This window comes from Girardinichthys multiradiatus, chromosome 9 (genome assembly GCF_021462225.1).
Source record: "Girardinichthys multiradiatus isolate DD_20200921_A chromosome 9, DD_fGirMul_XY1, whole genome shotgun sequence".
NCBI lineage: Eukaryota > Metazoa > Chordata > Actinopteri > Cyprinodontiformes > Goodeidae > Girardinichthys > Girardinichthys multiradiatus.
The window spans coordinates 16,370,450-16,387,157 of NC_061802.1; the positions used below are offsets into that span (position 1 = coordinate 16,370,450).

General features: G+C 38.2%; 1 protein-coding gene across 2 annotated transcripts in view; it reads left to right on the top strand.

Moving 5' to 3' along the window:
• The first annotated feature begins 2,218 nt into the window (after positions 1–2,218).
• exoc2 (exocyst complex component 2) overlaps positions 2,219–16,708 on the top strand; it is a 62,653-nt gene continuing 48,163 nt past the window's right edge. Inside the window, exons 1-4 of one of the 2 annotated variants that reach the window (XM_047375843.1) lie at positions 2,227–2,290; positions 2,708–2,747; positions 13,974–14,131; positions 16,297–16,473. In XM_047375843.1, the coding sequence (XP_047231799.1) occupies positions 14,014–14,131; positions 16,297–16,473 (295 nt within the window). In that variant the 5' untranslated portion in view covers positions 2,227–2,290; positions 2,708–2,747; positions 13,974–14,013. Of the gene's footprint in view, positions 2,291–2,707; positions 2,748–13,973; positions 14,132–16,296; positions 16,474–16,708 lie in introns of both variants that reach the window. The other variant, XM_047375844.1, reaches the window with a different exon arrangement.

Consider the following 16,708-nt stretch of genomic DNA (forward strand, 5'->3'; position numbering starts at 1 on the left):
AGGCACTTATATTTATAGCCTGCTTAATCTTGCATCCAAGCAATCTTTTACAATTGTGCTATTGCACAAAGTGATATTGCTAAAATTACTGGAATTCAATATATTTGCTGCCCTACTCAAAAATAAAGCTGCGATTGTAAGAATCAAATTGGACTACAAATGACCAAAAGCCAAAAAATGAAAGACCTTCCTCAACCCTGGAGAACTATATAAAAAGATCCCTCATCATATATCTCAGATTACAGACAAGCCAGGCAGCCTAGAAGATATTGTAAAATATATTATATGCCATACCCTGCAAAAGTGTTCATACCCCTTGATTGTTATTCCATTACATTACAAGCACAAGCTCCATTGAATTTTACTTCTGCCCCAGTCTTAAATCTGGGATTTCCCTTTATTTAGCTCTATTCATCTACCCATCAACTCTGACCAGCATCTCTGTCACTGCAGAAGAAAATCTGCATTTTTGTTTGTAGGACAGAAAATTATATTTTTGTCTCATCTGACCAGAGTACTGTATTCCACGTTTGCTGTGTCCCCTACATTTGACTTCTTATGGCTTTCTTCCAGCAACAGCTTTCTTCTTGTCTCTCTTCCACAAATCCTGCCTTTATGGAAGAGTGCATACTTGTTCTGTCTACAAATTCTAACACATGAGCTGTAAATCCCTGCAGCCCCTCCAAGGTTCCCATGGACCTCTTGGCTGCTGGTCTGATTAATGCTCTTCTTGCCCAGCCAGCCACTTTAGATAAACAGCAAAGTCTTGGTAGATTTGGAGTTATACTGTACTCTTTACATTTTTAGACAATGGATTAAACAATGCTCTATTGAAAGCTTGAGATATTGTTTTAAAACATAAATCTGCCCTTTAGACGTCTTTGGAATTTTTTCTCTTCTTTTTCTCTGACCTCTCTGGTGTGTTCCTTGGTCTTATTGATGTTGTTTGTTCAATAATGTTCTCTAACAAACCTCTGAGGCCTTCACAGAGCATCTGTTAGAATTTACACAAGTGGACACTATTTACTGATTATGTAACTTCTGAAGGTGATTGGGTCCACTGGATTTTATTAACGGATAAGAGTAAAGAGGACTGAAATATATGTTGTACTTGTCTGATTTTTTGTTTGTAAAATAGCTTGAAAACTGCTTCATTTTTGGTCCACTTGACAATAACCTGCTACTTTGGTCTGCTCTGTCAAATAAAATCACAGTAAAATACATGGAAGTCTATGGTTGTAGCACAATAAAATGTGCAAAATTTCAATGGGTATGAATTTACAGTTAAAAAGGCCAACATTAGTTTGTAGCTTCACCACAATGTGTGCTATACCCCTGATGCTCTCATTCACTGGCATAGGCAGTACCACTGAGAATAAGATAAATATCTTACATCGTCATTGCAGTTAAGTAGATGTTTATATAGACAAACAGCCTCTGTGTGACATCAGCATCTGTGCAAACTACTAAGTCACAGTTTGATCCCTCAATTATCAGATTACCCCGTGTAATTGGACAATATGGTTTCCTTGGGGACTGGGCCTTGCCTTATCACAGAAAGTCTTTCTGCCCTGCACAATTTGGTGAGATAAATGTAATGGTATCAGTGCTCCAGTGTGAGCCTGGGTGGTCTCTGTTGCATTTTCAATGATGCTGCAACTTTCCCAGAACAAGTGGAAATACCTCAGTGATGCACCGTGAAAGAGACGAGGAAAGAGCAGAGCTCCCACTGGGCTCCAGCGTTCTTGCACGAAAGACATCAGACTCTCCAGTAAGAATGCAGGTTGTCTTTCTTGTTGCACAGACTCTATTCTGACTAAATACATCAAAATGTATCATTAGAATACATTAAACGATTTAAATTAAGCATTTAAAGGAGTCTTTGAGACAGATGGGAATGAACAATAAATTAAAGAAAACTTGCTTACAAAGGTAAAGTGACCAGACTACAGAGTCTGTAGTCTTTTATGTTTGTGGTCACAATTTGTTTTGTCAAAGTATGGCAATAATACATGCAACTTGTTCAGTTTTATACTTTTTATTATCAGTTATAGAATACAAATCAGTCCAATAAAAATTTATTTTTAATTCACTTGAATCACATGAAAATATTTCATTCCTTGTTGCGTTTTACTAATTTAGTTATGTGTTACAAATATAATTCATAATACTGACAATTTAACATCAGTTTTGTTTTATTTCTTTTTTATCTTATTTTATTTTGAAGGCTCTGACCGGAATTTGTCGCAGGAAGCAGGAAGCAGTCTATGCAGACAACCCTTTTTGAGCTGTGAGTTCCCATTTTTCTAAAATATTTCTTTCTTGTTTGCCTGTAATGTTGTGAAATTGCTTATATCAGAAAATTTAGAGAAATCTAAACGCTTGTAGGATTACAGCGAAGGCGAATGACAGTCACCGTTTCTCGTCTATGACATGAAATTCACCAATTAGCAGATGTTAGCTCAGGCTTCAGTTAGATGTCAAATTAGTCAACAAAGCGACCGTTTTTGATGTTCTTAATTTAAATCGCCAGTGAATTGTCTTGACGTCTTGTACTGGCTGACTATAATGTAACAGTGTTTGTAAGTAAAGACTGGAAGTGGTTAGTGTCGTTTTGTTTTGAGTTTACGACAGGATAGCTAGCTGTGCCAAACTCTGTCCAAATTATATCAAAATGTAAGGTTTTGTTGGGTTTTTTGTGTTACAGAGCGTGTCGATTGCTTCTTACAAGGCGTGAAGGATCCACGGTAAAATTCGGCGGGGTTCTTGCTGAATAATTGTGAAAAGATTTCAATTTATAAAGCAGTTTGCTCAGAATAATATGGCAGGGCAGATTACAATTTAGTTGACAGTCCATGGCTATATATGTACTGTCCTGTGCAAAAGTTTTAGGCAGGTGTGGAAAAAATGGCGTAAACAAAGAATGTTTTCAAAAAAAAGTGTTAATCTGTAACAAAATGCACGAACAAAAGAGAAATCTGAATCAAATCAGTATTTGCTGTGACCACCCTTTGCCTTCAAAACTGCATCAATTCTTCTAGGTACACTTGCACACAGTTTGTGAAGGAACTCGGCTAGTAGGTTGTTCCAAACGTCTTGGAGAACTAACCACAAATCTACTGTGAATGTAGGCTTTCTCACACCCTTCTGTCTCTTCATGTAATCCCAGAAACACTCCATTATGTTGAGATCAGGGCTGTGTGAGGGCCATACCATCACTTCCAGTAAGTCTTGTTCTTCTTTACGCTGAAGATAGTTCTTAATGACTTTGGCTGTATGTTCACTTAGCTCTTTGTAAATCGCTAAAAATAAACAATCATCATTTATATTTCTGAAAGCATTCTTTGTTTACAGCATTTTTTCACACCTGGGTTTAATGTTAAGTAGATTCTAACTACTTTTATGCATTTATTAAGTTTCTGTAATATCTGTTGTGCATAAAAAGATGAAACATTTCAACATGACTTTAATTTCAGGTCAGTGTTCCATAAGACAACTTTTGTCAAAGACCCCTTGCTGCTCACCTGAATTTTAAACGTTCCTCCAGCTACTAATGCATTTGCTCGTTGATAAATCTGTTTAGTAAATCTCATAACTGCATTTACATAGTGTTTCATAATTTCATCTATAATTATAGATTAATTTATTACATTGCATGGTGTATTTAGTTCCTTTATAATTCTTATTAAACCGGAACCAGTACAGTTTTTGACCATTTTAGAAACAGTTCAGCAATGCCTTCTTTGGAAAACGGCACTGTTTCTGCTGTGATCTCAGTAGTTGCTTCTATGAATCCTTTAATTAAGAGCCACTGTTATTGTATAACGTCTTGTCTCTTTTTTTTAGACTCTAGTTCCTTTTTGTGTTCCTTAATCAAAAATTGCTGTAGCATAATCTCTTTAAATAGGTTTGTCTAGGGAAAACATTACTTCAGCATTTGTGTTTGCTCAACCGATTGATTGGACGTGAGGGTGAAAGAGAGCAGATGATTGACAAGTTAACAGCAAGCTGGCGCTGTGTCCTAGAAATGTCTGTGATTTGTGTTTACATCCATGCTAGCAGGGCCACACTCAGAGCACTTTGTTTCACCTTCTGCCCTACTTCCCTAAAGTCAGAGAGAAGACTGTGGGGAGGGAGAAACACAGGGGCAAGGCTACACTGATCCATTTCCTGTCCCCTCCTGGGGCTCTAATTGAAAAATTTGGGTGGCCCTGCTTGTTTGTTTTGGTGGAATGTGGTGGGTTGTATTTTCTTTGGCTTTTCCTCAGTGAGGCTGCTCCATAAAGCTCGGGATGAATTGAGTGACGGGGGTCAGGCCAAGCCTTATTTGCGAACCACACTCCCCCACCCACTCCCCCTATCTGAACTCATTGCAGTGTGCCCCACCTTGTGGCTTGGATCCTGCTAACAGGCTAGCCAGACTACTGGTCTTCACACTGTGGTTCCTGTGACCCAGTCAGGCCCGGACAGACAGAAGAATGGACAGAATAAGCTGGGAAGTGATATAGGCTGGGAACAAAAAGGCTGATATTTGGAAACAGGTTCACAACTCATAAGTGATTAAAGCCTTAAAGGAAGTTACCCTTTTTATTGCAGTAGCATTAATTCAATCTAAGAAAATTAGAAATTTGTGTACATTTATTTAATTGCATCGCAGATCCTCTACCATATTATATATGAATTTACATTAGATGCTTTCCCACATATTCATCCTTTACACCAGCCTCATCTAGAGTAGCTGAACAGCACCAATCTTGGTCTCACCTGTTCAACTAACATGGTTCCAGTAAAAGGCCCAGTAGAATTTATCAAACTCCACATGTTTATGTTTCTAATAGTAGGACAGAAAATGCTTTTCCTGGCATCACTACCCAACAACCTGCTGGCATGCAGTTTGCATGTAATGGTTCTAACGGCTTTGGAAACCTTTTTTACCTTTCTTCTGGTCCCTGCACATGGTGGAAAGATAAACCAGGATCCTTGCCAAGCCTTGTTAAAGCATGTCCTTTTATTGCAAAGTTGAGATGCTCCAACCTGAATTTTATGGCCAATTTCCAATCTCCTATTCTTGCAAAGCTTTGACCTGCCTCTTTGAGGAATGTAATATAGGCATATATTTGTAGACATAAGAACACAATTTTAAGTCTTTTTTTCTCACTTCAATGCAAAAAAGATTTTATGTTCATTTTAGGAACAGAGGCAAAGTCACGCTGCATGTTTGAGAGGGCAGTGACTGTAAACCAGGGTTTAACTATGAGATTAAAATAGACAAAATAATTGCATAGTTGACATTTTAAATTACCTTTAGCATCCTAATTTGCAGATAGCATATTTAGAGCAACTAGTGCTACTAAAACAGCTGTCTGCTTGCATATTTCCTAGAGGACCTTACATTTTCAAAAGGCTGCCAACATTTACAAATCCAGCATGTTCCATATAACATAGCTGAGAAACGATGATACAAAGAACCTTTGTGGTAATATGATAAGCCTTCCTGTTTTCTGCTATATGTCTTGCCCTCTTGCAGCCTAAAGGAACTGCAGTGCAGACATGTCGCAGAAAATGCGGTTTCCATTTAAATAGCGTCTGTCATCCCTGTGCTTTCTCTAACTTCATTTCTGCCCCTGAAAATGGCTAACTTCTATTCTCTTCACTTAGTAGCAACATCCACCTCAAAGAACACCTGGTGGAACATCGTTATTGTTTTTGTTTTTGTTTTCATCTGCTCATGATCGGACCCATCTATTTCTTTATCTTCTGTGTGTTTGGCGCCACCATTTGACAGGGAGTATTGTCGACCCCCTCTGCACACACAGCCAGAGGGGTCTTAAAATATCAGGCTGCAAGTGAAGGTTTGCAGAGACCCCTAGCAGATGGGTACAGGGGGTGAAATTTAGCTTGCATAGGGATTATGGTGAAGCAGACAGAATAGCAAACTAGGAGGTATGAATTGAACATAACATATGGTGCATTTAATGATCAGAGAAAGATCAGATTTTTGAGTTTGCAACCAGCCGAAAAAGCAAAAACTCAACCAAAAAAGCTAAAAATCAACCAGCTAACTTAAGATCTACAAACACGTCTTACTTAAATGGCAAGTTCTCTTGTTTTTCCCATTTTGAAGAGTATCTAAGATAAACAGGCCTCTGTGTCATAACAATATTAATACCCAGGGAAACAGGAAATCATGGATTACTAACAAAATGCATTAGTTATACTTTCTACTGAAGAAATGCATCAAATTAAAGGTTGAAGTTTCTAGACCTTTTCAATGTGAGATCATGCTACTGCAAAAAATAAATACTTTAACATGTTGGATATTTTTCCTCCACAAACTTTGTTTTTTTTAAGAACTGCTTAGTCATCAAATAAATATTTAAAATGCATTTTGGCATTTTTATTCAATGCATATTTTATTCATTTTATCGATCATAACAATTTGCGACTAAATTTATTTCAGGAAAAGATGAGAAGATGATCTGATTAAAATCCAATCAAATTCAGTCAATTTAATCCAGCTTATCTCAATTTTAGTTCATTACAGCTATAATGTTTTCTTGATTGCAATATTCGACCATTCCTTGTATCAGAAAATTACATCTAAATGAATCAAAGCCCCATCAATATAGAAAGTAACAGAAAAAAATGTATTCTTTTGTTAAATATATTGTATTTATGTTTTGATAATTAAATCGCTGTGTTTTCACTCTGGATGTTTCTCACACTTGTATTTTTATAAAAAATCTTTTTTTACATAAACCAACCGGGGCAGCAGTGTTCCAGCCCGGCTCACAAAGGTTCAGATTGCTCCACTGCGCCCTGTCACCGGGCAGAGCCGCCTGTCTCCAGCCTCCTAATCCTCTGAAAACATTTTCTTACAGTTGCAGACCTATTCTTCATATTTCTGTTTATTGCTTCAAGATTTTATTATATGGGAAATTGGCGACTTCACTTCATTAAGCCTAACTCTGTAAAGCACTTGAGACTGACAAACAAACAAACAGATAGCCCTAAACATAACAAACCCTGTGGGTAAATATGATGCTGGTAGGACAGAGAGACAGAGGGAAACATCTGATCAGTTCGTCTTCATAAAGAGTCTCCATGAACTTTCAGACTGGCTGGTCTGCAGAGGAGATGCTGACTCACTGTTGCCAAACAAACTCTGCACAGTTTATGTTAATGCAGCCCATTTATATGGAATCTGATACAGTTCACACATATTATGGTTAATTTCTGGCTATCAGGTACATTAGGCTGTCCACATCTTAGAGCGGCATGGGTGTGCGCGAACAGTGAGGAGGATTGTTTAAGGCTCTGTCCAGCATGTGTGATTGGCCCAGTTATCCCAGGCGGGGAGATGTTTGGCCGGCTCTGTGCATTCAGAGGAATCGGAGGGATCTTTGATGGAATCTGGTGTTTGTGTAATGATGGGGAGCATAGAGCAAAATGGCGTGGGAGTGTGTGTGTGTGTGTGTGTGTGGGGGGGGGTGCTCAGAGGGGTATGGATTGAGGGTGATGAGCTGTTTTTAAATAGGTCCCTTTGTGCCCGCTGAACCCATCACACTCTCGCTTGCACTCACACTCGCACACAAATGTATGCCAATCATTGCCATATGTGAATCACCATTTAGCTCCTTGGGTTAAATGATCCAAAATGTGAACATCTTATTCATGGCATAGTCACAGGGCACTGAGTTGTGTGTGTGTTTCCATTATAGGGGGTCAGCTAGTTTAAATAAATCTGCTTATTTCCGTGGACACAGTTTTGATGCTGTCAGAATAATTCTAATCCGTGTTACTAAAATAAATCCCAAACAAGTTATTTGATGCTTTACTTAGAACAGCATTAGGACTGTTGAGCTGTTGCTAAGAGTTCGTGTAGATATGATGCTAGAAATGTATTGATGTATTGATGCTCCAACATGGAGCACAGTCACTCATAGATGTTCTCGTTCTTACTGCTATAATCTAGGTCATGCAAGACTTTTATTTATGCAAACCGATTGTTTATGCATATGTTTATCTCCATATAAAATTAATTTGCATGCCAGTAAAGAAATATATTTAACATTTTTTTTTTTTTTTTTAGAACTGCATCATATTTCAAGTCTCTTTAAACAGGAAATCTAAAATGAAAGTACTCCAGGTTACACTTCGTATTTGTATTATTGAGTCGCCACTGAAAGGGAACCTTTGTAGAAATAAAACATTTTCCTGGGGGAAATTTTTTTTACATACATTAAAAATATTGAATACCTTAGATTTATTTATTTTGTTATTCAGTTTCTTTATTTTAGTGCTGATAAAATAAAATCACTTTTTCCTTCATAGTGCATAATTGTCCACCCATAATTGCTAATTATGTTTGGACCTGCTACACCAAACTAAATAAATCTGCCTTATTTCCATTAGTAGCATCTGTATTTTTAATGCAACGAGTGCAACCCCTGCTTTACATCCAGTAACTAAAAGGAAATGCTCTAATCTTGTCTAATTTTACCATGCTTCATGTGGGAAGCAACAATTTCAGCTAATCAAGACATTCTGAGACAATCAACATAGTTTATTATTCTGAGGTTAAATGTGTATGTAAAGGTGAAAGAAGCAAACAGATGTCAAAACTGGACCATTTATTTGCTGTTTGCTCTTTTCATTGAAGTTTTCTGATCCTTCATGCAAGGCATTAGGGTTAGTACGCACGTGCTTCTCTGGAGAAAAGGTTAAATGGATACCTGGGCCGGGTGGGGGAACAACATGATAATAAAGATGCACCAATGAGGCTCTTGCTGGTCAATAACAACTGTGGTCTTTGTTTCTTGAGGTCTGACGTGCCGATTCTCATCGTCTTTCTAAGGGCTTTAAGTTAACAAAAAAAACAAAAACTCTAAAAATATTCTAAACATTGTTTTAATTTCCAAATTCAATGCAGTAAACATTGACCTTAACAGACCTTGATGGGGATGGGAGTTTTGAATCCAAAACAAAATAAAGAGATTGCAAGATTTATTTAAATATTTATTGTGATTTCTGCAGCAAACACGTCCCCAGCCTTTATCTGATTTTTATTTATTTATTTGTTTATTTTTGTTGTAGTTAAAACAACATGCATCAGAGAACATGTTGGTTGTTGAGGTATTTACAGACTGTAAAAGGTCAGTTTTCATTTATTTAATGAACAGGAAAAGATGTTGGACTGTTCAGTATTTGACCTTTCCAATCAATGGTCAAAGCCGATCAAGGAAAACCAATTTCCATCTCTGGCTGAGTGGTCGGTGCATCGCTACAACAACTGTAGAAATTGAGTAATTAGCCGATAATTCAATCTATTGTTAAGATCTGGACGTCCAAACACTTTCTTTACACATCCAGATTGGTTATTGATAAATTATTAAAATATAACTTTAGCAAACTTTTCATCTTTTTATTCAAATTAGAACATATAGAAGAATTTACTCATCATCAATATTTTAACCCATTTTAGATTAGCTTCATTTTGCATTTCACTAATGGACAAATATAAAAAAAGGTAATAAATTGAAATTTCTTTCTATTACGTTTTTTAACAAAATTTATAAAAGAATTCAATGACTACAACCTTAAAAAAATCTGCTCTTTTCCTCCTTAGAAAAAAAATTAAATACAAAAATAGTTATTAAAGACATTCCTCTTGTGCAATAATTTGCAATGTGTGCTCATTTAAAAAAACACTAAATCATTTAGCATAATTTCCTCTAACAGCTGCTACATCATTAGAGGCCGCCCTGGTGTTTGTTGGTTGGCGTCCAGAGGGAGTAAAGAGTGAAATGTTGGAGGGCTGCAGCGTCATGATTTTGAGGGATTCCTGTAAAAGAAAGAAAGCTAAAAATGGTCCTTTAACGACTGTGATTAAATTTAGTCCCCAAAAAAAGATGGGGCTTGACACATGTTGGAACAAAGTGGTTTATCATCTAATGCCCCCTAGAGGCTTGTCATTTTATCCCTCTTTAGGAAGATGCTGCCTACTTTAAACGTTTCCAGTTGCTGAGTCTTTTCCTTTTCATGCGACTCAAAGGAGAGAAAAAAAAAAAGAGGGAGTTTGCAGTTAAGTGTCCTTTTGAATAAAGTTGCAATTTCTATTACCTTGTTAGTGGGGTATTTGTGGTGATGCATGACATGAGGCTTGTGCAGGAGTCCCGTTACTTTCTGTGTGACTCGGTTCATCACGCGAGCGTGCATGATGTTACACACGTGTGTGCGTGCGTGCTGGATGTTATGGAGAAGGGTCTGGGCAGTGTTCCCGTGTCCATGAACAGCCCCCAGAGTAACGTAAACACAGCGGCTCTTTTCTCATCCCAGCCGTCAGCAGGCTCTCCCCAGGCCTGCGCCGGAGACCACACACCCAGACCACACACACACATCCATGCATGCACACACACATGTACTGCCCAGAACTCTCTGCAGATCCGTCCTCATGCTCGCATACGCACAGACCACACAACACCAGCCCGGGCCCCTCGCACGCAAACCTCGCTGAACTGTCATTTTGCCCAGCGCGTGTGTGTGTATGGGCAAGCAGGCAGGCCTGTGTGTGTTTGTTCACGTGTATTATATAGGACAGGAACACTTCTGGAAGTAGAATCCGAAATACTATACAAAAAAAGAGCTGTGGTCCCCCCCACCCCACCCCACTCGGACCCCCCTCGGCGCTCCTGCTCCAAACATGTGGGATTGATGAAGGATATACCAGGCTCTTGTTTTAGGCCTGTTGACCTCTTATCTTCATCATGTCAGATTCGGAGCCCCTCCATTTCCTCTAACAAGCGCAGGGCAGCCGCAACAGCGCGAGTTAAATCCTGCTGGAGGTTTCTCCTCAACTTTGGGATGTCAGGCCGGCCTGGCAGTGAAGGAGCTGTCCCAGAACATTCCTCAGACAGGTTCCTACTCTCTGGCTCCGTAATGTTTTTGGGTTACTACAGTACTGCTTACTTTGATGCATCTGAGCTCCTGGTTTGCTTCTTTTTTTAAATACTGTATTTTTCTGTCCTTTTGAATGAAAATAACATAAAAATCTCAGGTTGCAGTTTTAGGTTTTTTTTGTTCTCTGAGCCAAATAAACAACATTTGATTCCTTTTAGTAAACTGTGAGCAGTCCATTGTTTCTTTTTAGTCAAATAAAACATTCAGTCTTTGTTTCGGGTTTTGTTTGTTGATAACATCTTAAATGCATTTAAATAAATTTTAGCTAGTTAGAAAATATTGTTGTACATCTTCTGCACAGGTTATAAGTCATTTAGGAGAATTTCTTGAAACAGATATTTAGATATGGACTCTATAAACATAAGCTGGATCTGTGAGATAAGGCAGAGTGCCTCACTTTGTAAACAGTTGTGATAAATGACAGCTTGATGTTGTATTATACTCCTTCAGGATACTTTTGATTCTGTGTTCAGGTTTTTTTCTTGATTTTTCAACCAAATTTCATTAGAGAAGCACCGATTCAAGTCCTGACGCCGATTTTGATCTCTGATTATAACTAATTTGTATTTCTTTTGAAGAACTTTAATAATATAATCTCAATAAGACTTAAAATATTTTCCCTATCTTTAGTGTGTGTTCATTAGAAGCAAATGTGAGATCACAGTGTGTAAATGAGGAGTTGCAGCAAAGCAGTTTTACTGTTATTTTAAAACAAAGATAAGAAGATCATAGAGTTGCCATTTTATACTCTTAGGAGTTGTGGTAGATGACAGATTGCTAAAATCAGTGTCCTTCTTGTTGTCTGCCGAGCCATCATTTAGTTTCCTTTCAAACAGCTTTTTCCAGCTTTTGTGTTCCCTCCTTACTAAACACCTCACTAAAGGTAGTAGCAGAGCATCACAACATCTTGAATAATAATTAATATTGTCATTGCAAAACATTGCAGAAACTAATAATATAACATGTCATATGTTCTGAACGTTGTGCAGCCCCGGTACCAGCCTCCAAACCGACGATTATCACCGCCAGCTCGACCTCTTGGCGTTCAAACATGGCACATCGACCAGAAAAGGCCGATCGATGTTAATAGCGAATGGTTCCTGTCACCATTCAGTCTAAATGTAACTGTTGCATTGACAAGAGAATATAGTGAAAATCTGTCATATGTCCCTACAGTTTTCTCACTTTTAAAGTGTTTGGGAGATGAGATGGTGATGAATTCAAAGGTTACAAATGAGCACCCATTACCTCTCCACAGCCTTACTAGGAGAAACAGTTTGAAAAACGAGTCAGCTTGTGAGAAAGGTTTTTTTTTTTTTTTTTACCTTGGCGATTGTTTTTCCTTACTTAGAGGCAAATTCTGCTTGTACATTTTTTAGAGTTTTCCTTTTCTCTCAGCACTCCCTGCCTTTACAGTAACCTTGATTTGTCTTATAAACAGCAGTTATCATAGTCTGGTCCTTTGCTTCTGGTGGAAAAATTTAAAAGCTTCAATATTTGGATGCTGCTGCAGGTTTTGACTCTAAAGTTTGGAATTGCCAATCCAGAAATCAGCTTTTCGGGTCTCTCAGGTTGAAAGGTCCGCTTCTCTTTTATCTGGTAATGATTAGAGTGCGTAACCCACATGTTTTTAGATGCTCCTTTTCCTGGAAATGTCACTCCTTGAAGTTGTTTAACTCCCTATATTAAGACAACATATACCCATAGATGAATTAATAAGAAGAACAATAATTTTCAGCTGTTTAAAGCTTTTTTGCGGATCAGTTGGGTGTTCTCATGTACAGCCACATCAGTTTTGGAAGTTTTATATTTCTTATTTTATGCTCTTTCTATTCGTAATTATTGAGCTTGTGCAAAGGGTTAAGGTCGGGTCCGTGTGAACTTCTGCTTTGTTTGAGGTGATTTTGGCTGCAGAGCAAAAGGGCGGAAGCCTAACCCAAGTTGCTTCACGAAGCCAGGGTTGGTCAGAGACCTGGCTGTAATTTATTAGCAAACATCTGCTCAGCTGAAATTCTTCCTTTCATATTTCTGTTTTATTTTAAACCTTCTCTTTCTCTCCCCCCAACATGAACTGATTTGCATGGTTGCTCCTTCTTTGGTACCAGAATCTGTGCAGTATTGTGTGGGCTTATGAGGAATGATTGGGCAGACCAGGTTTATTTATTCTGCACTCTGAGGTTTACATTCTTCCAATCCTCTCTGCTCTCTGTCTGCTTCATTCTTGGCCCCTTTCTCTGTGTTTGCTAATATCTGAGAGATAACTTTTGCAATGCATACATTGTTTGGAGATGGAAATGAACTATGAGTCAAAGTCTGATCATATTTTGGTAAAAAGGTCTAAATAGCTGGTGTGGTTTTCAGTAAAAGTGCTTGTTGAATTTAAAAAACAATTTGAAGGGTTACAGTTATTTTTCACTCTCTAATTGTAGTGTTAACCCGCTGGATCCTTATTTATAGTTTTACACAGTATGGGGGGAAAAACTGAGAATAGAAAAATGTTTGAGTTTTCAGACCTTATTTCTTATTCCATTTTCGAAAACATAAACATCTGTATTCTTAATAATACAAAGAATCTTTACTTTGATTTTATGTTTAAATTGTCATTTTATCTTATATTAATAGTGACAGAGAACCCACAAATATTATTATTCAAAAATTAAAAAGGCAGATTTCACAGCTTTTTTTGGCCTCTAGACCCAGATTAGATTTTTAAACTGAATCTGTGTCTTACACTGGGTCCAGTTTAGATGCCATACAAAGCATAGGGCATTTCTGGTTTTCTTAATTGTTCCAAACAAACAAAAAGCTGTCACACAGACAAGCTGTACTGTAAGGAATCTGAATTTATTGTTGGATAATCCAGTGCAGATTTGCCCACTCCTGCTTTTATGTCAATGGGACTTTTTAAAGGAAGTTTGTGAATACATTTGTTGATCTAATGATGGTATGGTGTGCAACAAATTCAGTTAGTTTTGTTGCCCAAATTCTGACCGCTGTACGCTGTACTTGTCCAGGTGCTGATTGATCCAGAGCTGCAGTGTGCCTCAGGTCAAAATGTCAAGAGCACGGCCTCCACCACTGGTCACGGGCATCTCGCCCAAGGAGGGACCAGCCTGGACCAAAGTGACCATTCGTGGAGAAAACCTGGGTACAGGCCCTGCAGATCTTATTGGTAAGGACCTTCAAAACTAGCCCAACATCTCTGTGCCAGTAGAGTCATAGTTTCTAGTTTTATTTTAAGTCTTTTTTTAAACAGAATTGATTTTCCTTTGCACAACCTTTAAATGCAGACAATCATGCATACATTTTCCTTAAGGTGTAAATATTTGTTTGTTAATAAAATCCCAGACAAAATGAAATGGATAGAATCAGGGTTTAAAGCAATTAACAATAAAACAACCAAGAAAGTTCGAGTCCCTAGAGCAGACAGGACAAAGATGTTCACTCGGGGTCAAAGGCAACAAATGCAGCGTTCTGTCATATATCCAGTTTAGCTGGAGCGTAGAGTTATAGGGCATAGAGATGTAGAGCATAGAGTTAAAACACCACTGATAATTTGTGAAACCTGATTCTTTACCATGCACCTAAAGCAGAAATAAATGTGTTGAGTTTGTCGCATTACTGCAAAATGTACCAACCACCAAGCCAACAGAAAACTCTGAAAACAATGAACATGGTTTTAAAAGTAGAAAAAGAGAGACATTTTTCTACCTCTTAGAAATCGCAAAATTAACCCTTAAAACTATTTTAAAACGAACTAAACTGATAAGACCTAAAATTACCACTGAAGATATCATTGCACAGGCTCAAATATGTACATGCATTGACCATATTTTTTAATTAGTGGTGCTGAAGGTTCTCAAATGTGTTTTACCATGACATACCCATGGCATGTTACCTTCTCATTGGTATCATCTTTGCTAGCATTCAAAGGATGTCGTTTACTGATATTTAGATCGATGGGAAAGTCTAAGGAGCACTACAGACTTTTAAAGTTTGGGAAAGCCTTTTGGAACCGTTTTTGAACAACTGTGGTTTCAAAGAATATCTGTTCAAATGACCGTACGTAAGTAGAAGTTAGTCAAATATACCACCACTTTTCTAAGGTTTGCAAAAAGATTCAAATTGTCACCCTCGGATGAAAGGACGTTTGTCAGGATTTTCAGCAACCAGCAGCCCTTAAGCTTTAATTTTGCCCCTGTGTGGATGAAAGAAAATCCACAATAAAATTAAATAAAAAATGTTTTTGTAAAAAAAAAAATCATTGAGTTTCTGGTTTTTATATTTTCCACCCAGGAGAAAAAACCGTTCAAACAGTTATGACCCCCATGCTCACAGGCGCTGTATGTATTTATACACTTCATGTTTAAAGAAAATGGAGGAAAGGAGTCTCATAAACACTCAAGACCAGAATCATCACTTTCACAAATTCTGTGGCTTTTTCATAGTTGTGAATGTAGAAAAACTGAGATGTCATTTGACTTAAAAAAACAAACATGTTTATGAGCCAAACCTTAGGACTTGAAACATCTTGCTTTCATTATATGATTTTTAACGTCACATTTTGTGTCTGCCTGCATATTCCTTCATATTTGCTAAATTCTCCTCTACAGTACAACTGTGAAAATGTAGACGGCAGTTCAGAGGACTCCCAAACCGCTCTCCATCATGCTTGCAGCTCCCTGGCCAGCAATACAAGTCTATTCCTGACCATCCATGTCCCTGGGGGCTTGATTTAGACAATTAGATATGCACAAATGTGTGTGAGTGCTTATGTATTCAAACAAAGTGGCCTGTGGAGAACAGAGGCAGGAAATGGGGCTCTAATGGGCATATTATTTACGGTTTTATGGGCTATTTGTTGATCGCCTCTCGCAGGCCTTTGTAACGTTTGATGACACACATGCGAAGCGCTCCAGATCTCCCCTGCTGGAAATGTCAGAGTTATCCCTGCCTCACAAAGGCTTTGCGAGGTTCTAAAAAGAGGCTGACAGATGTAGGGGCAGAGTGCACATTGTGCCAGTAATGAGCCACTTAGCACTGAGGAGTCACTCACATTAACTTTAAGCAGTTGAGTGAGATGGAGGAAGATCAAGGCCACCCACGCCAGCTGTGACCTCAGCTTGCGCTTCGACCCCTGGTGACAGTTTGACTAAACTTGCTGATAGATGTCAGCGCTGTCTGACCAAGCTCTTCTATGTGGCCCCAGATTTGTGTTCCTGTGTGTGTGTGTGTGTACTTACTCCACAAATGTTTATTTGTTTTCTCGGTGTGTATCTGTATTACTCACCCGTTTCACCTTTTCCTCTCCCTCTCCTCTCCTGCCCTCCTTCTCAGGTCTGTCCATCTGCGGCCATAACTGCATGCTAACAGCGGAGTGGATGTCTGCCAGCAAAATAGTGTGCCGCGTGGGTCCTGCCAAAGACGAAAAGGGAGAAATCATCGTCACCACCAAGTCTGGAGGCCTCGGCACCTCGACGGTCTCATTCAAACTGTTCAGGCCAGAGAGGATTGGTAAGAGAAAATGACTGAAGCTGTCATGAGTGTTACAGCTATTAATGTTTTATCATCACTGTAATCATCTTTTTCTAATTTCTTGTTTTTCTAACTGTCCAAGAAATAATTTTTTAAGAAGCAAAGAAAAACAAGAAAAGGCATGAAACAAAACAAGATTTTCTAATATAGATGACAAATACATTTAAAATCTAAATATAGGCCAGATATCTTTGAATGGGTTTAAGTCTGGACT